This window comes from Onychostoma macrolepis, chromosome 05 (genome assembly GCF_012432095.1).
Source record: "Onychostoma macrolepis isolate SWU-2019 chromosome 05, ASM1243209v1, whole genome shotgun sequence".
Taxonomy (NCBI): Eukaryota; Metazoa; Chordata; class Actinopteri; order Cypriniformes; family Cyprinidae; genus Onychostoma; species Onychostoma macrolepis.
Window position 1 is genome coordinate 30,144,631 of NC_081159.1, and position 21,037 is coordinate 30,165,667.

General features: G+C 38.0%; 1 protein-coding gene and 1 pseudogene across 5 annotated transcripts in view; one reads left to right on the forward strand and one right to left on the reverse strand.

Annotated features, from left to right (window-relative positions):
• Positions 1-21,037, forward strand: part of LOC131540563 (uncharacterized) — a 252,006-nt pseudogene that overhangs the window by 95,676 nt on the left and 135,293 nt on the right.
• Positions 1-21,037, reverse strand: part of LOC131540560 (integrin alpha-X-like) — a 164,407-nt gene that overhangs the window by 38,618 nt on the left and 104,752 nt on the right. For all 5 annotated transcript variants that reach the window (XR_009271298.1, XR_009271297.1, XR_009271296.1 and 2 more), the window contains 5 exons: positions 9,191-9,351; positions 8,879-9,045; positions 8,542-8,670; positions 8,118-8,191; positions 5,609-5,741 (listed from right to left, as the gene is read on the reverse strand). Coding sequence is in view for 1 of the 5 variants with exons in the window: in XM_058775574.1 (XP_058631557.1) it covers positions 5,609-5,741; positions 8,118-8,191; positions 8,542-8,670; positions 8,879-9,045; positions 9,191-9,351 (664 nt within the window). In the remaining 4 variants the exon portion in view is untranslated. The remainder of the gene's footprint in view (positions 1-5,608; positions 5,742-8,117; positions 8,192-8,541; positions 8,671-8,878; positions 9,046-9,190; positions 9,352-21,037) is intronic.

Below are 21,037 nucleotides of genomic sequence, written 5' to 3' on the forward strand. Positions count from 1 at the left end.
TCGTGTCCAAATTTTGGAGAGAATTTTGACGTTTACTGGGGGCGACTGTTAGTTTGTCTTCAGGGTTTCACCCTCAGATCAACGGGCAAACTGAGCGGGCCAACCAGGATCTTGAGAGGGTACTGCGATGTTTGGTCACTCAGAATCCCACTTCCTGGTGTCAGCAACTATCATGGGTTGAGTACGCACATAACTCGTTACCGGTGTCGTCCACGGGCCTCTCACCATTTGAATGTAGTTTAGGTTACCAGCCACCTCTTTTTCCTAGTATGGAATCCGAAGTCGCGGTCCCCTCTGCTCACGCCTTCGTCCAGAGGTGTCACCGTACCTGGACGAGAGCCCGAGAGACTCTCCTCCGGGTGGGGGTGCGCACCAAGTCTAAGACTGATCGCCACCGGTCGAAGCCTCCTGTCTACGTCGTTGGTCAAAAAGTGTGGCTTTCTACCAAGAACATTCCACTCCGATTCGTGTGTAATAATTTGGCTCCTAAATTTATTGGCCCGTTTCCTGTCACTAAGAGGATTAATCCAGTGACAGTCCACCTCAAACTCCCTCCTGCGTACAGGAGAATTCATCCCGTGTTTCATGTGTCCAAAATTAAATCCGTTTTTCATTCTCGCCTTAATCCGCCTACTCCGGTTCCTCCCCCGCCGCGACTCGTAGATGGGGAACCCACATATTTGGTCAATCGTATTCTGGACTTAAGGCGGAGGGGACGAGGATTCCAATACTTGGTGGACTGGGAGGGTTACGGTCCGGAGGAGAGAAGTTGGGTTCCGGCTAGGGATATATTGGATCACTCCCTTATTGATGATTACAATCAACAGGTAAGGTCGTCTGGGAGCGACGAGAGGCACTCCTAGGGGGAGGGGTACTGTCACGGCTCATGGGTTCACGGTCTCATCCTCGCTCTGTGTGTGTGGGTGTGTCTGATTGAGGCGGATTCGCTCCAGCTGCGGATCATTATCAGCGCTATATTAGACCTGTTCACGCTGTCCTTTGTTGTCAGATCCTTGGATTGTCTGCCGTGCTCTGGTCAGTGGTTTTCATCAGTTCCTGCTTCCTGATTCTTCATCTTCGGATTTCTCCGTCGTCTCCTGGTCTCCGTGTCTGGACTGGTTGCCCATTGCATCCCGGCGCTACCTGCCTGCTTACGTGAAGCTCTACCCGCTTTCACTTTGTGTGAGATTTATGTGACTCTCAATAAACTGCTCTTGTTTTCCCGCACTTGAATCCTCCTGGCTTATTTCATGACAGCAAGTTTCAAAGTCAGGTACTGCGCTGCTTTGTTTACTGCGGTTATCCGGGAAACGGCTATATACAGTAGGTTGTTTGCACATGACATCATTGCTGTGTGGCGCAAAATGCAGCTGGAGGGCAGGAAGTGATTTTTCTCCATAGGAATCAGTAGCAGAAACTCAAGATGCCTGTGTTTTGCGTTGTTTATGAATGCTCAAATGGAGAAAACACAAGGACCTTTTATCATGTACGAAAATGTGTTGTTCATAAGGGGGGAAAAGTCAAGAAATTGACTGAAAAACGCAGGAAAATGTGGCTTGTAAACCTGCGTCTGCGGTCGGGAGGAGCCGATCAGATAATGCTCGTGTGTGCAAATGGTTAATATAAGATATAATATTAATATAAAGATATTAATACAGATATAAATAGATAATCCAAGGCTGCCACTAGAGGTCTGACCCGACCAGATTTCTTGTGACGCGGGATTAAATTCCTGAATAAAATGCGGTTGCGGTCGGTAACTCTGGTGCAATTTAAAGGGGAGCGGGCGGTCTAACAATATCCCGTTCCCGACGTCTTTTCAGAACAGCATATCTGCGCTTTATTCAAGCACCGGTACAGCCTGCACTCGACTGTTATGCACGCGCTGCACCAAGCACGCATGAACCAGTGCTTCATTTTATTTGCGAGGTCTGTGTGACAAATTTGTAAAGACAAATTTTTACTTAAGTAAAAGTACGGAAGTACATGTTTCTAAAAGTACTTAAGTATCAAAAGTAAAAAGTAAATGCATTGTTTTATTGCCGCATTGTTGTATACTTACAATACCTTATGCCACTAATTCAACCTACTGAATAAACTGATTAGCTTGTATTATCTTTGGAATTAAGAGCTTTTACCAAACCTATAGAAATGGAACAACTAAATGAAGATAATCATCTTTATTTTTTTATTTAACACCAGGAGTTTTAACTACATTATAACTTTTAAACAAGTATTAAAATGAGTTCAAAGTTCTTTTTCAAAGAGATATTGAAGTCTATGATATGGTTCATTTTAGGCAAACAAAGCAAACATTGAAAAGAAAACAAACCTTTAGTCTCTTCAGAAAACTGGAACATACTCTCTCAGTATGGCCATGGGTGAACCATCTTTTTGAATTTTGCCATCAACTGATCAGTGTTTATAAAATGCACAGAAATCAGTGAACTTCACAACATGTGGCTAGGGTTGGGAATTGTTTGAATTTTATCCATTCCGATTCTGATTCTGCTTATTGATTTCAGTTCTTATTGATTCCCAGTTTAGATTCCAAAGTTTTCATTTAACCTACTTTTTGATCATTTGTTTGCACAAAAAAAAAGAAAGAAAAAAAAAGCATTTATGTGCAGTGTTTTGACAAAATAATGTTCAGATTCATATACAGGTGCTGGTCATATAATTAGAATATCATCAAAAAGTTGATTTATTTCAAAAAGTGAAACTTGTATATTATATTCATTCATTACACATAGACTGATATATTTCAGATGTTTATTTATTTTAATTTTGATGATTATAACTGACAACTAAGGAAAATCCCAAATTCAGTATCTCAGAAAATTAGAATATTACTTAAGACCAATACAAAGAAAGGATTTTTAGAAATCTTGGCCAACTGAAAAGTATGAACATGAAAAGTATGAGCATGTACAGCACTCAATACTTAGTTGGGGCTCCTTTTGCCTGAATTACTGCAGCAATTACTGCAGTCTGTGGCACTGCTCAGGTGTTATGAGAGCCCAGGTTGCTCTGATAGTGGCCTTCAGCTCTTCTGCATTGTTGGGTCTGGCATATCGCATCTTCCTCTTCACAATACCCCATAGATTTTCTATGGGATTAAGGTCAGGCGAGTTTGCTGGCCAATTAAGAACAGGGATACCATGGTCCTTAAACCAGATACTGGTTGCTTTGGCACTGTGTACCGGTGCCAAGTCCTGTTGGAAAATGAAATCTGCATCTCCATAAAGTTGGTCAGCAGCAGGAAGCATGAAGTGCTCTAAAACTTCCTGGTATACGGCTGCGTTGACCTTGGACCTCAGAAAACACAGTGGACCAACACCAGCAGATGACATAGTACCCCAAACCATCACTGACTGTGGAAACTTTACACTGGACCTCAAGCAACGTGGATTGTGTGCCTCTCCTCTCTTCCTCCAGACTTTGGGACCCTGATTTCCAAAGGAAATGCTAAATTTACTTTCATCAGAGAACATAACTTTGGACCACTCAGCAGCAGTCCAGTCCTTTTTGTCTTTAGCCCAGGCGAGACGCTTCTGACGCTGTCTGTTGTTCAAGAGTGGCTTGACACAAGGAATGCGACAGCTGAAACCCATGTCTTGCATACGTCTGTGCGTAGTGGTTCTTGAAGCACTGACTCCAGCTGCAGTCCACTCTTTGTGAATCTCCCCCACATTTTTGAATGGGTTTTGTTTCACAATCCTCTCCAGGGTGCGGTTATCCCTATTGCTTGTACACCTTTTTCTACCACATCTTTTCCTTCACCTCTCTGTTAATGTGCTTGGACACAGAGCTCTGTGAACAGCCAGCCTCTTTTGCAATGACCTTTTGTGTCTTGCCCTCCTTGTGCAACGTGTCAATCATCAAAATTAAAAGAAATAAACATTTGAAATATATCAGTCTGTGTGTAATGAATGAATATAATATACAAGTTTCACTTTTTGAATGGAATTAGTGAAATAAATCAACTTTTTGATGATATTCTAATTATATGACCAGCATCTGTACTTCCCTGACCAGTTTTTAGCAGCAATTTACCAGTAGGCCTAAGTTTATATATAGCCTATATATATACATATATATATTAGTAAAGTGAGGGCAGCGATTTTTGACAGATATATTAGCCTACCATTTGTATTGCCATAGTTCAACTACAAAAATCAAACTATAGTTAATATAATGAAACTATGGTAAATTTGTGGTTACTGAAGTTTTACTACAAATAGCATATGGTTACTATAGTGAGATAATACTAAATTTGTGGATACTGTGATTTTACTGCAAATACCATAGTTATGGTTACTATAGTAAAAACATGGTTAATTTTCCAAAGAGCTTTAAAGAGTTAACACATGCCTTTTTAGAGCTTTTATGTTGCCAGATTTGCGCAAAAGAAATCAGCCAAATGTCCATTCAAAGCTAGGCGGAAAACTTCAGGCTTAGAAATACTGTAACACTTGGCAACACAGGAAGGTCCTGGCAGATCGCAGGCCGGATTTTGGCAGAAAAAAGCGTTCAGTGAATCTGAAAATGCACACACTGTAAAAACTGCTAAATATAACGACTTTCTACTTGGGGACCTTAATATAAGTGTAGTTGAGTAAAAAGTACGATATTTGTCTTTCAAATGTAGTGAAGTTAAAGTCGCAAGTTTCCAGAAAAAAATAATACTCAAGTAAAGTACAGATACTCAAAAAGTGTACTTAAGTACAATACTCAAGCAAATTTACTTCGTTACTGTCCACCTCTGGTTAAATTTCATTTTTAAATTTTTTTTTTATTTTTTTTATTGCTTTATGCGTTGTATTCTGATGCTATTTGCAAGATATAAAGCTGTTTAAGTTTCCGTAAGCATATCTCCGTTTCCTGAGTCCAGCTGTGTTAACTCTCTTCCTCCGGCCGAATTACTTTAATGTCACTTGCTTACTTTCCCAGTAAAATTACTAGTACTTTCCTCCCGCAGAGCGGCGGAGAGACTCGTGAAGACGAAAGGCAGGAAGAGTTCGTTAAAATGTTAGGTCAACTTTAAAACACGTAATTGCCTTATTTGTTTTATACCAATGTTATCTGTTAGGTATAAATACGTTTGAGTTAATAAATGTCTGTAAGAACATCGGGTGGACTATATTGTCATTTTTTCAGGTTAATGTCTCAGCTAGAGATGTTGCACAGGTGCGGCAACTTATTGAATTGTGTGGGTTTCTAGCTTTAGTAATATCATTCATTCTCGCTACATAAGATACCTGTCTGTGATGCTACGCCCTGTTATAATGCATTTCTGTGTAACATATGGTTTCTATAGCCGTGGCATCATTATGATGGTATTAAGAAAGGGATTGATTCATGTAAGATGCCACTGAAGGGTGGGAAATGCACAGCCCGCCACTGGCTTTTAGTTAAGTCAGATTGTGCTTTACTCTGATTGTGAGTTAATATATGATCAAACCACGTTTTTTTGAGGAATCAATACAGAAATCCAGATACTGCCAAAGGGTACAAAAACTTATTCTTGCCACTGTACCTGTGTAGTGTGTAGTAAGAAAATGTTTGTCACCTGGTTTTAAAGAAACTTGTTTAAAGGGTATCTGACCGTTTTGATGCGGGTGAAGGAGAGGATGGTGGGATGATGAAGGAAAAGCTCTGTATCTGTGGAATCTTCTCCGTTATTGGATACCTCCACAGAGAGATTCACTGGGTAACCAGCAGCACTCACTACAGTATCCCTGGTGATACAGAGTCAAATATGCATAGTACCCTGCACCACAAAACCAGTCTTAAGTAGCACAGGTATATTTGTAGCAATAGCCAACAATACATTGTATGTGTCAAAATTACCGATTTTTCTTTTATGCCAAAAATCATTAGGATATTAAGTAAAGATCATGTTCAATGAATATATTTTGTAAATTTCCCACGATAAATATATCAAAACATAATTTTTGATTAGTTATATGCTTTGCTGAGAACTTCATTTGGACAATTTTAAAGGCGATTTTCTCAATATTTAGATTTTTTGCATCCTCAGATTCCAGATTTTCAAATAGTATCTCAGCCAAATACTGTCTCATCCTAACAAACCATAAATCAATGGAATGCCTATTTATTCAGCTCTCAGATGATGTATAAACCAAAATTAAATTTTTTTTTACACATATTGTCACATATTGTTTTTGTTGTTGTTGTTTTTTTTTTTTGGAGGATGAATGGTCTACTGCCAGTAAATATTGTTTTGATGCCTTAACTTCATTTGCATGTAATATGCCAGATTGTAGCTTTATTGTGAATACTGTATTTTTACTTACAACCCCAAATCAGAAAAAGTTGGGACAGTATGGAAAACGCAAATATAAAAAGAAAGTAGTGATTTCTAAATTTACTTTGACTTGTATTTCATTGCAGACAATATGAACAAAATATTTCATGTTTTGTCTGGTCAACTTCATGTCATTTGTAAATATACATCCTTTCCTGTCATTCAGACCTGCAACACATTCCAAAAAAAGTTGGGACAGGAGCAATTTAGGGCTAGTAATGAGGTAAATTGGTTAAATAATGATGTGATTTGAAACAGGTGATGTCAACAGGTGATTGTTATTACTGATTTGGTACAAAAGCAGCATCCAAGAAAGGTCTAGTCCTTTAGGAGCAAAGATGGGCCGAGGATCGTCAGTTTGCCAACAAATATGTGAGAAAATTATTGAAATGTTTAAAAACAATCTTCCTCAAAGAAAAATAGGAAGAGATTTGGATATTTCACCTTGAACAGTGCATAACATAATTAAAAGATTCAAGGAATCTGGAGGAATTTCAGTGCATAAAGGACAAGGGCGCAAACCTAAGCTGAACAACCGTGATCTCCGATCCCTCAGGCGGCACTGCATCAAAAATCGTCATTCATCTATAAGCGATATCACCACATGGGTTCAGGACTACTTTGGCAAACCTTTGTCAAGTACCACAATACATAGTTACATCCACAAATGGCAGTTAAAACTGTACAAACTGTAAAACTGTGCCAAAAGGAAGCCCTATGTTAACAGTGTCCAGAAGCGCCGTCGACTTCTCTGGGCTCGGAGGCATCTGGGATGGACCATCACACAGTGGAAACGTGTACTGTGGTCAGATGAATCAGTATTTCAGGTATTTTTTGGGAGGAATGGACGCCGTGTGCTCCGGACCAAAGAAGAAAAGGATCATCCAGACCGTTACCAGCAACAAGTCCAAAAGCCAGGGTCTGTCGTGGTATGGGTCAGTGCCCTTGGCAAAGGTAACTTGCACTTCTGTGATGGCACCATTAATGCTGAAAAGTACATAGAGATTTTGGAGCACAATATGTTGCCTTCAAGAAGACATCTTTTCCAGGGACGTCCATGCATATTTCAACAAGACAATGCAAAACCACATTCTGCACACATTACAAAGTCCTGGCTGCAGAGGAAGAGGGTACGGGTACTTGACTGGCCTGCCTGCAGTCCCGACCTGTCTCCAATAGAGAATGTGTGGCGCATTTTGAAGCGCAAAATGCGACAACGAAGAACCTGTACTGTTGCCCACCTTAAGACTTGTTTGCAGGAAAAATGGGACAAAATTACACCTGAAACACTTCATCACTTGGTGTCTTCAGTCCCTAAACGTCTTTTAAGTGTTGTGAAAAGGAATGGCAACATTACAAAGTGGTAAATGCTTTACTGTCCCAACTATTTTTGGAATGTGTTGTAGGTCTGAATGACAGGAAAGGATGTATATTTACAAATGACATGAAGTTGACCAAACAAAACATGAAATATTTTGTGTTCATATTGTCTGCAATGAAATACAAGTCAAAGTAAATTTAGAAATCACTACTTTCTTTTTTTATTTGCGTTTTCCATACTGTCCCAACTTTTTCTGATTTGGGGTTGTACATATGTTTGGCAAAGTATAGACATACAATACTGAACATCGTATTTATCACACATAACATGTAAATAATGATTTGTATTGGTCAATTATTTGTATTTTATCAGTATTGGCCATATGTGCCCATACGTATGTCCATATTTGTATATTGGTCTCTTGAAGGCATCTATAACAAATATGAAATGTAATTGTACACTAACCTCATAAAAGATAGAGACACGTTTAAATCCGATGTACACACATGATCTTCCCCGCACACTTTTTCCAGAACCACCTGAAAAACACAAACATGTGCCCTAATAAGGTAACAGTATACCACTGGGGTAATAAAATGCTGATGCATCAGCCAATGCGTTAATAAATTAAATAAATAGAAACATTTTCTATTTTATTTGTTATAGCACAAAATGTAAAATATTAAATGAGGGGTAAGATGCTTTGATAAACTTTGATATTCAACATATTACAATGTCATAGGTCACTATTTCCCACAGAAAAAATAAAAACAAACGTTGATATTCAGATGAAATGACAAAATTAAAAAGTGTAGTCACTCATCAAAAGTTCTGGAATGAGATTGAGACATCTATGGTTAAGAGAATAAAATTATAATATCCCACACACCATCTCTGTAAATACAGGCCAGCAGTCAGGGCTCAGCACTGGCCTCAGACCTTCTGTTCCTGGAATAACTTCTGTTGTTACTTTCATTTTCCCAGAGAGAGGGACTTCACTGTAGTCTGAAATACACTCCTGTAGTAAACGCACAACATATACACAAAAAGGAAATATGGTTTTCCCACAATGCATAACACACTGTTCTGTATGTATTACATTTCTGTACTTTTTTTAATATATATATTTTACATTAAAAAGCCCTTACTAATATGATTTTTTTCCATGTCTTTTGATGCAATATTTTATGACATATAATCATATTTTGTGTCTGTTTCACACTGACCGGGATGCTGATATACAGAGTAGTGCAGACAGGAGAAATGCTGCTCAGGTTGCCATTGAGGGTCCAGAGAAATGAGGCTGATTTGGGACCAAATAACAGCCGAGGAGCTCTGGCCCAAGGGTCTAGCTCCAGCTCCAGAGCCATTGACACCACAGAACCAAAAGGACCTGAACCAATGATATGTACAGTATATATACTGTCAAAAATGTATAGGTACTGTATACAGTACATACAGAACAGTGTTATGCTTTGTGGGACAACAAATATTATTCATGAAGTTCAATATTTTTTCTCTTTCTCTGAATAACTTACCTTGTATATCACCCTTGACAATCTCTTTTACAGTGACACAGACTGTAACTGTGGCAACAGGGGTGTTGCGATCAAGCGGGGCAGAGCAATGAAAGAATTTCTGACTGATGATTGGTGGGTCAACAGTAACATTTATAGGCAAACACATGACAGGCTGAGACCTGTTAAAATGTGATAGAAAAATTAGATTAATTTATAAATTCATATTATTTTGATTTTTTTACATAAAATTCTTTAGTATTATTTTGCCTGACTATTGATCTGACCTTGTAGATGCCATAATCCCACTCGCGCGCGCTTTCTATTTTTTATTTATTTTTTGCCACTCAAGGCTGGCAGTCATGCATTTGCGTTTAATCTGGAACAGAGAAAATCGCGTCGCAACCCATTCTCACACCCAACTCGTCACATATTGAAGCTTGGTCAGGACCACTTGGCTTCGCTTTTTGACGTTCAAGGTACCCCTTAGCGTCATTTTTCGACTTGCAAGGTCCTCCGTTGCTTTAAATAGGAAACCCTTAGCGTCAATATGCCGATGCCATACTGGGAATTGTATCGTCATAATTAAATTATATATTGGGTAATAACATTGCCAATATTGCATATATGTTGGGCTGTGATTTTTCAATGTAAACAGCCACAACAGTTTTATTTATATTACATCATTTACACATTTATGAGCACGTAACCCAACCCCTGCCACTAAACCTACCATTTGTCAATGAAACACAAGATATAACAAGCAGATACAACTACTAAAAATATTAATATTCCAAGTCTTCCGAGGAAAAACATTTGATTTGTGAGAGGAATAGACGCGATCGCCGTCTCCGTCCGCCGTTAAACTCATCCTGTATGCTACAGTCTCTGTGCGCGAATTCAAAAAAAATGCCGCCAGAAGAAGCCTTAAGTCAGCCTTGGTTGTGAAATGCTATTGGCACTTGTGTGTCTCGTGACCAATTGAGTCATGCTGCGGGACGGGAGTATGCTTTTGAATGAGATGTGTTAACAGAGCGGGATCATTTTCAGCAATTAAAACCTTATGTTTTGCTCTCTTCTTCTCATAAAGACTTCGTATGGCTTCAGAAGACTTGCAACACGACTTGTTTGTAATGCTTTTATACTGCTTGTTTATGGTCAGTTTTTGCAATAAATACCTGTGACTGCACTTATATTTTCTTGTTACGTGTTTTATATTGTTCAGAAGTGGGTAGGTTTAGGGTAGGCAGTGGCGGTTCTACATTGAATTACTCTCCGGGCGAGACCACCGCCCCCACCCCCATCCGAGAAAAAAAAAAAATTGTAGGTTTTTTGCTAAAAATTTTGCACAAACATGTTTTACTATAACAATATAAGTGTAAGACAAGCTTATATTTCTCAACTGCACAAATCCTTCAACATGAAAAACACAATTCTGCACAAAACAGTACAAGTTATCAGAACTTAAATAAATATACTCTATATACATAATAAACACTCTGTGTTTATTTGGCACTCGACAATCAACAGATTTCCCATCCCCCAGCACTTTCACTCACGACCAGAAGTCAAGACTAAACCACAAAGTGAAAATAGCAGTATTCTTTAGTGATATGTTATTTACACAGTGCAAATAGCTTTAGATTCTATTTATTCTATGTTAAAATAAAATAAAAACATGGCGAAAAACATTATTAGAGAAAAACATTACTTATTGCAAAAATAGTGGTAATTATCTGCACTTCTGCATTGTAATACATTATAAAATAGTATGCCATAACTTATTGAGTGTAATTTTTAAATTTTATTTCTAATTATTAAATGGATGCCACCTTATTGGGACAAAAGCCCTCTCTACACCCACCTACCCTAACCCTACCCGATACTTTATGTTCAACTTTTTGATTATCTCCTTAATTTTTATTAAAAAATAAATGCTTTTCTGATGTGATTTGAAATTTAAAAAGGGAGAAAAAAAAGTTCACCAAAAGGCAGATTAGAAACCCGGTCGATCATGTCAAAATACAATACAATACAAATTTTATTTTTATAGCACATTTAAAACAACTGCCGTTGACCAAAGTGCTTACCAGCCTCAATACATACAGTCACAAAAACAAAATTCCACAACAATTCAACAAAATTCAACATTAAAAAGTACAACCTAATCCCTCTAATCGACTCCAAAGGCTCTACTAAAAAGGTACGATTTCAATCTAGACTTAAAAGCATCCACAGATGGGGAAGATTTAATATGCATTGGGAGAGGGTTCCATAAATGGGGAGCAGCCACTGAAAAGGCCCTATCGCCCTTTGATTTTAATCTCGTTTTAGGAACATGAAGAATCATCTGATTCGAAGATCTCAAATTTCTTGAATTTTGATAAGGAATTAAAAGGTCAGCGATATATTTTGGAGAAATGCCATGCAACGCTTTAAAAACCATCAACAAAACCTTGAATTCAATTCTAAATTCTACAGGCAACCAGTGTAAAGAAACCAAAACTGGAGTAATTCTCTCTCTCTTCTTTGTATGCGTCAAAAGTCTGGCAGCAGCATTTTGTACTAATTGAAGACGAGATAACTGACCCTGTGAGATACCTATATATACAGAATTACAGTAATCGATGCGTGATGACACAAAAGCATGAATAAGAGTCTCCAGATCCTTAAAAGGAAGAATAGATTTCAGTTTAGAAATAATTCTAAGTTGATAAAAGGCAGCCTTCACAACACTAGAAACCTGTTTATCTAAAACTAAAGCTGAATCCATTGTAACACCCAAATTCTTAACATGATCTGAAACACTTATCTTCATAGAGGCCAACCTACTTATAATTTCCTTGGAAGCAGAGGACGGTCCAAAAACAACACACTCAGTCTTAGTATTAAGATGAAGAAAATTGCTTGCCAACCAGGCTCTTATCTCACCTAAACACTGAACAAGTTCCTCAAAAGATTGAGATGCACTTGGATCTACTGGGATATATAACGGAGTATCATCTGCATATAAATGATACATAATATTATATTTACGAAAAATTTAACCCAAAGGGCCCATATATAATGAAAATAAAATAGGCCCAAGAATAGACCCCTGAGGCACACCACTACGTAATTTAGCTGATGTCGAACACAAATCTCCAAGGCAAACCGAGAAAGATCTATCATTTAAGTATGATTTGAACCAATCTAAGGCAGTACCCCTAACACCAACATCTTCCAAACGCTGCAATAAAATACCATAATCAACTGTATCAAAAGCAGCTGTGAGATCAAGTAAAATAAGAATAACTACCTTTCCTGAATCAACTGCCAAAAAAATATCATTAAAAACCTTAAGAAGGGCGGATTCTGTACTATGAAGAGACCTAAAACCTGACTGGAACATATCTATAACAGCATTCGTATCTAAATATGACGCAAGCTGGGACAGAACAACCTTCTCTAAAATTTTCGATAAGAAAGGAAGTTTCGATATAGGTCGGTAATTACTTAAAACAGTACAATCTAAATTCGGTTTCTTAAGAAGTGGCTGGACTACTGCATGTTTAAAACAAACAGGGACATTTCCATTAATTAAACTACTATTAAGAAGAGATTGAATAGTTTTACCTAAAAGATCAAACAAATTTAACAACAGCCGAGGAGGAAGAGGATCAAACGGATGTGCAGCCGGCTTAGTGTGCCTTAATATATGCTCTAACTGAGGTAAAGAAATAGGTTCAAAACTACAAAATGAACTCTGATCATTTAACTCAGCATGAAAGATCGTTACTGAGATAATCTTTAACCGAAGATTATCAACTTTGTTTACAAAGAATTGCAGAAAATCCTCACACATCTTTTGAGTAGGCTCTAGACAATTAGTAGGTGCAGGAAAAATAACTTTATTAATTGTTCTAAATAAGACATTAGGCTTGTTTGAGTTCTTATTAATTATATTTGAAAAATATTTTGCTTTTGCAGCCTTCACAATAGATTGAAAATTTGCCAAGGCTTCTCTTAATATATCAAATGAAACTTGCAACCTATCTTTCTTCCATTTTCGTTCAGCCCTTCTGCAAATTTTCCTTGAGGTACGAATTTCATCATTCATCCACGGCTGTGATTGTTCATTTGATTCCCTATATTTTAAGGGTGCTATCTCATCTAAAATTTCTGTACAAACCGAATTAAAATAATTAAAATACCCTTCCACACTATGGTTCTGAGTAGAAAACTCTAAATCATGGCAAAATGAAGAGGCTAAAAAGGCCTCTGAAAATTTATCAACAGTTGAAGTATTTATAAAACGAGTAGAGTGGCCAGACCTATTGCTTACTGAATTCAGCGAAGGAAATAAAGCATCAAAACAAACAAAGAAATGATCAGAAAAACAAGCATCATTTACCACAACATTAGTAACAGAGAGACCCAAGGACAATACAAGATCGAGAGTATGGCCAGCTATGGGTAGATCCTGACACAAACTGAGTAAAATTAAATGAATCGATCAACTGCAAAAATTCACTAGCCAATGGCTTAGAGGGACAGCACACATGTATATTAAAATCACCAAGAATAAGAAAATTATCACAAGTGGGAACTGTGATAGACAAAAACTCAGAAAATTCATCAATGAAATCCTTATTATACCTTGGAGCAGGCCCGGATTAACACAGTGTAGTGCCCTAGGGTGACCACATTTGAAGTGCCCCCCCCCGTTTTTTTAATAAAAAAAAAAAAAATTCCATAAGAACAGGTAGAATAAGAAGAATAAGTTACTAATCAAAAGAAATCATTTAACAAAATTAGTTTCCACTACAAAGGTGGCACAGAAGAACACAAAAGTGGCATGTAGGTAAATTTACAGACATTTAGAGAGGCTCAGAGGTGGCATGGATGTTTTAAATTCATAACAATGTTGTGAGATTAATGTTTTAAATATAACATTTTGAATATAGAACTATTGTTTGATTGAAATTATTTAAATAACTGAAAGGACACTTTAAACATAAAAATAAAACTGCCAACAGGTGGCGGTAAATCACTGATTCGTTTGAACAGCTGATTCATTCAGGAACGAAGCAAGTGACTCACTTTATGAGTGGGTAATTGAATCACTGACTCACTAGACTCATTTAAAAACGCAGGTTCATTCATAAATGAAACACCGCTATGTTTGAATGGAGACGCGCAGCGGCTCGGCTGTGACTGTTTGAAACTATGTTCCTTGACTAAATAGAGCAAAATCAGGCAATATTGTTAAAAGTCATACAATGTACATCACTTTATATAACTTATTGTTTATTGAGCTGTTGTATTAATTTAATATCACATTTACAAACACCTTTAATAATCTTTAAAAGCTGTTACTCACTTCAGCAATCTCACAAAACTCCATTATAATCAATGAAGCTCTCTACACTGCACAACGAATCTCTTATTTACACCATCTACACTTTGTTTGTTATAACGAGAGCATTTGTGAGCGTGCATAACTCAGCAATGAACAAAAGTATTTTGAGCAGTGAGTGGATTCTGATTAACATTGCATTCAAGGAATCAACATATGTCTGCGATACATTACTCAACGCTGCACAAACACGCAAGTAGAAATCTTTGAAGCTCCTCTCAGCGCAAACACAAATAGCCTATGCTGATCCAACCCATTCTCACACCCAACTCGTCACATATTGAAGCTTGGTCAGGACCACTTGGCGTCGCTTTTGACGCTCAAGGTACCCCTTAGCGTCATTTTTCGACTTGCAGGGTCCTCCGTTGCTTTAAATAGGAAACCCTTAGCGTCAATATGCCGACGCCATACTGGGAATTTTATCGTCATAATTAAATTATATATTGTGTAATAACATTGCCATTATTGCATATATGTTGGGGTGTGATTTTTCAATGTAAACAGCCACAACAGTTTTATTTATATTACATTATTTACACATTATGAGCACATAACCCAACCCCTGCCCCTAAATTTGTCAATAAAACACAAGATATAACAGGCAGATACAACTACTGTCATAATTTATTCAAAAAATATTAATATTCCAAGTCTTCCGAGGCAAAACATTTGATTTGTGAGAGGAGTAGACGCGTTAAGCTCATCCCGTATGCAGTCTGTGCGAATTCAAAAATGCCGCCAGAAGAAGCCTTGGTTGTGAAATGCTATTGGCTCTTGTGTGTCTCGTGACCGATTGCGTTTTGCTGTTCTGACAGGCTATTGGCTCTTCTGTGTCTCGTGACCAATTGCGTCATGCTACGGGACTTGAGTATCTTTTGAATGAGATGTGAGCGTTAACGGAGCGGGGTCATTTTCAGCGATTAAAACCTTATGTTTTGCTCTCTTCTTCTCATAAAGACTTCGTATGGCTTCAGAAGACTTGGAATGCAGCACGACTTGTTTGTAATGCTTTTATACTGCTTGTTTATGGGCAGTTTTGCAATAAACACCGGTGACTTAACTTACATTTGCCTGTTAACTGTTACGTGTTTTATGTTGTTCAGAAGTGGGTAGGTTTAGGGTAGGGGTGGGTAAGGTGCTCCAATAAAAGTATAAATGTATATAAAATTATTTATATTTTTACAAATGCATGCAAACCATTAAACTAAGACAAACAACTGAAAACAACGGCGGAGAACGATTGTCATTTTCCATAAGCGTCTTGACCTGACGCATAAAGCAAGCAATTGAAAGCAATGGAGTTCCTATTTTGTCATATAATGACGCCTAGGGGCACTTTTGGCGTCTTCATAGTGACGCCGAAGGCGTTTGACCATGCTTCAGTTTTGACGCCTTGGGAGTGAGAATGGGTTGGCTGATCGGGTTAGTCGCACAGGTGCTCCTAAATATGTTTTGATAGTCGCACACAGTAGCTACTTTTCAGTCGCCCTGTATAGCCCTGGCAATGTGTCATGATATTTTCTCTTCTTTTTTAAATTTACGTTTCGCACAACCGCCAAGTCGATGCTGCCTATCCATTTGTGAATAAATATGCTCGACTCTGACTGGGGGGAGGGGGCAAATACACTGGGACCTGACCCAATCGCAATTCTTTATATGCGTGCATATATTTGATATTCTCTCTGTATATTGTATCATTAACTGTTCATTTTCTATGCATCTGTATCTCTTCCAGCAAAATAATATATACAAAACATGAAAAAATATTTTAAAGGTCTTGTCATTATCGTAATCACTTGGTGCCCCCCTATTGGCTGGTGCCCCAGGGCACTCGCCCAATCCCGTCTATGGATAATCCGGCCCTGCCTTGGAGGCCTATAAATAAGTGCACATAGCAGAGAAGAGACAGAATCAACCCTAAATAATTGCATTTCAAAACTAGTATATTTCCTGGACGGCAGTTGACTACATTTAAAATGATTTTTGTACACTGTTGCAATACCTCCACCCCTTCCAGAAGTTCTAGGTGAATTGAAAAATAAATAATTAAAAGGACAAAGTTCAGACAAAGGACTTAAGTCCAACGCATCAAGCCAAGTTTCAGTCACAAAAAGGAAGTCCAAATTATTTGATGAACAATAATCATTTAAAATGAAAGTTTTATTCACCATGGATCTTGCATTTATTAACGCCATCTTAACTGAAATGGTGTTATCAACTTGTGGAAGATGCATGCACTTATCTTGTTTGAGCGATCGATTGCTGACATTTACTCCTCCGTTCCGATGACGCGAAAGCCGTTGGCCACGCCAATGAGCTGGAAGCACCCCGTTAGGCTCAACGGGAACCAACCATGAGCGTCTTAACTCCCCAAAGATTGAATAGTCCATATGCGCCACCAAATAATTCCTTTGGGAAGCCCAAGATTTTTTATATTTAATCAGAAATCCTCCTCGTTTTCCACGTTTTTTTCGACCTTTCTTCCTTTGCTGGGAACATCGTCGCCGAAGAAGCTCCGCAGGAACCGAAAGTAAAGCCGCGGGATGAACGAAACTACGGTAACGAGAGTCTCGGGATCCAAACGCCAACATAGACGTCTGAATGCTTATAAGAGATTGACGATCGTAGCACAATATGGTTTTACCACTTGGCAGAGAGCCGCCGAAAGCACGAGAGTTGAACAAGTACATGATAGACATAAACAGGCAAAGAAATTCCAAAGCCTGACGGCATGCCGGCAAACACGCTGGCGCCTATGAAGGTAAAATGACGTCAAAAAGATTTGCATGCGCAGGGTAAGATTTGTGAAAGTGTACATAAGATCGCAAGCGTAAATTAATTTTGCATTCTCAAGAAAAGAGTTGTAAAAGTGCAAATTGCATTTCAAGCGTAATAAAAAAAGATTTGCAGCCTTTTACTGTTATTTGTAAGTGTATATCAAGTATTGTGAAACTGCAACTTCATGCTAAGGCAAAATAAATATGATCTGTATTCTTCTGACTTTCATTTTTCCGCGCTTACACTTTTGGCGCTGTTGTTTTGCCCAAATACAGCCAAAAGTATTGCAAGCCTGTGCCCAGTGTTTTGCAATTGAAAATAACCTTATCAAGAACTGAAAAACGGATTGACTGCGTAAAACCAATATGTGTGTGTAGAAAAAAAAATCGTTGCAACTGTCTAAATGACTTCTTGCGTGCATAGAGCAAAATGTTCGCCAAATAACCCGCTGTGTACGTCTGCGTCTTTGTGCTTGCAGTTTTGGCACGATTCTCCCACTGATTTCAGATTTGCAAGCGCGTGTGGAAGGCGGGACCTTCTTCTTTCAGCCAATCAGATGAAGCTCTTGCTGACTCTCGATTTACTCTTATCTGATTGGTTCAATAAAAACTCCAGACGTGAGAACACATCTTTATTTTAATTTGACTCAGCGTCATTCTTATTTCGGGGATGGTATTTTTAATGCACAGATACATATAAAAAAAATTCAATAAATAATTAATAATACAATAAAATAAAATAATAAAACAAAAAAGCATGATCCTTTATAAGCTGTGTAGGCTACCATTAGACTGACTACCATGTGTTCATTCTGAATTTCGAGCTAATATTAGGAAATGACATTTCTGTGTATTCACTCTATTTATCCTAATCATCCTCCTCCTCTTCAGCAGACCATATGATATTAGTTTGTAATCTTGATGCTACTGAAAGTATCTGCACTACTATGCATAATTACACCATGTCTCCTGATCAGGGTTGATGCCAGATTTTTGTTTTTCCTTTAACGTGTATTTAAAGGAGATTTTACTGTACTAAATATTTACCCCTAAATTATGCATTTACCATCTGTAATGCCATGTGAAACCACTAGATGGATGTATAACCATATAAAAATGTCAACATTACTGTGTATTTCATGGTTTCTGGGAATATTTGATTCAGACATAGTTATTTTGCATTTGGTTTTTCATTTAGATGCATATATTTAGACATTATTAAAGACTATATTTTGTCAAAGTAGTTGTAGTTTTTTAAATGTTGATTTGGTTTGAAGTGTCAGTTTTTGCATTACAGTCAAATCTGGAGACAAATCGCTATTAAACATTTTGATTGTAAAGTGTCACATCATTTCAGTGGTGTAGGCAGATTATCTAAAATATTAAATTTCAATGCAATGTCGAACCAATCCAATAATGTTCACTCTAGCTTGAAGATCAGTATATAAGCACATGGTAGTCAGCCTAATTGTACACAGCTTCTAAGGATCATGCTTTTTGTTTTATTATTTTATTTTATTGTATTTATTTACTTTTTAATATATATATATGTGTGTGCATTAAAAATACCATCCCCACAATAAGAATGACGCTGAGTCAAATTAAAATAAAGATGTGTTCTCACGTCTGGAGTTTTTATTGAACCAATCAGATAAGAGTAAATCGAGAGTCAGCAAGAGCTTCATCTGATTGGCTGAAAGAAGAAGGTCCCGCCTTCCACACGCGCTTGCAAATCTGAAATCAGTGAGAGAATCATGCCAAAACTGCAAGCGCAAAGACGCAGACGTACACAGCGGGTTATTTGGCGAACATTTTGCTCTATGCACGCAAGAAGTCATTTAGACAGTTGCAACGATTTTTTTTTTCTACACACACATATTGGTTTTACGCAGTCAATCCGTTTTACAGTTCTTTATAAGGTTGTTTTCAATTGCAAAACACTGGGCACAGGCTTGCAATACTTTTGGCTGTATTTGGGCGAAACAACAGCGCCAAAAGTGTAAGCGGAAAATGAAAGTCAGAAGAATACAGATCATATTTATTTTGCCTTAGCATGAAGTTTCAGTTTCACAATACTTGATATACACTTACAAAAAACAGTAAAAGGCTGCAAATCTTTTTTTCTTACGCTTGAAATGCAATTTGCACTTTTACAACTCTTTTCTTGCGAATGCAAAATTAATTTACGCTTGCTATCTTATGTACACTTTCACAAATCTTACCCTGCGCATGCAAATCTTTTTGACGTCATTTTACCTTCATAGGCGCCATCTTGACCGGAATTCAATTCAATTCAATCAGATGTGTTTAAGATAGTCAGACGTGACAAAGACAAAGAAGTGTAACGCAAACTTTTCCATCTGCGCCACTGAATCTGACACTTAGCAACCGTCTTTTGCAAATTTGACTATCCCAATCATACGATTGTGGGTGGAGTTAGTTTAAATAGCCTCTGCCAGCAACATAGCTATTTGCACTTAAATAGACACTCCGATTTTTATTTTTTTTTATATTCCCAACAATTAAACAGTTGCCCACAGAAAAAAACAGGGGGTGCTCCCGCGCCCCTGGGTGTGACTGACTTTAGCCCACTTGTCCCACTGGGAGAGGTGAACTGTCCCCCGCGGCCGCGCCCCCCTCCCCTTTCCACTTCTCACACAGCTTCTGTGCACGGTACCTTCTCAACAAGCAGGGGCGCCAATTTGCCAATTCCCCACACAGTTATATGATAGATAATATGATAGATAATTGAAAACCGCTTAGCGGCGCAGATGATTTTATTTTATTTTTTTCCAAGTGCTTGTGCCGCCCCCCATGTGTCTTGAAAAAATGCCGCCCCGGGCGGCTGCCCAGTTCGCCCATGCCTAAAACCGCCACTGAGGGTAGGGGTGGGGTTAGGTGCTCCAATATAAGTATAAATTTATATAAAATTATTTAAATTTTTTACAAATGCATGCAAACCATTAAACTAAGACAAACAACTGAAAACAACGGAGGCCGTGTCATTTTCCATAAGCGTCTTGACCTGACGCATAAAGCAAGCAATTGAAAGCAATGGCGTTCCTATTTTGTCATATACTGACGCCTAGGGGCACTTTTGGCGTATTCATAATGACGCAAAAGGCGTTTGACCATGCTTCAGTTTTTGACGCCTTGGGAGTGAGAATGGATTGTGCGTCCACATTGCAGGCTTTGTGCAGGTTAGTGCAATCTAACATCCTAAACTCATCTTTTTAGGCAAGGTGCCTACCAGATATGGGTGTTATATCAAAATATTTTTAAAACGACTGAATTTGTAATTAACGTGATCACAATTTAATGAAAACTTAATAATTATAGTGTCTACACTGTGAAATTAATCTCTTATTATATCATGGGTACATCTGCATTTTGTTGTTTATGATGTGAGACCTCATGAGAGTGTATAATTCCATCAGTGAGCATGCACACTGAACTGGTGTTTCAGCCATAGATATGTATAGCTAGATGCCCTATTAGTGGCTGTTTCTATGGGCCGTTATACGTAAGCCATGCGCCATATTTGATGATTGTGAACACTCGAGAGCAAGTTGCTGGTGCTTCTGCACTGCAACTGTAGTTATATGCATGTATGCATATTTAAATCTTCAGTAGACTTCAGAAGGTGCTTTTAGACTTCAGAAGATGCTAAGCTAACACAATACAAGAAGAAGT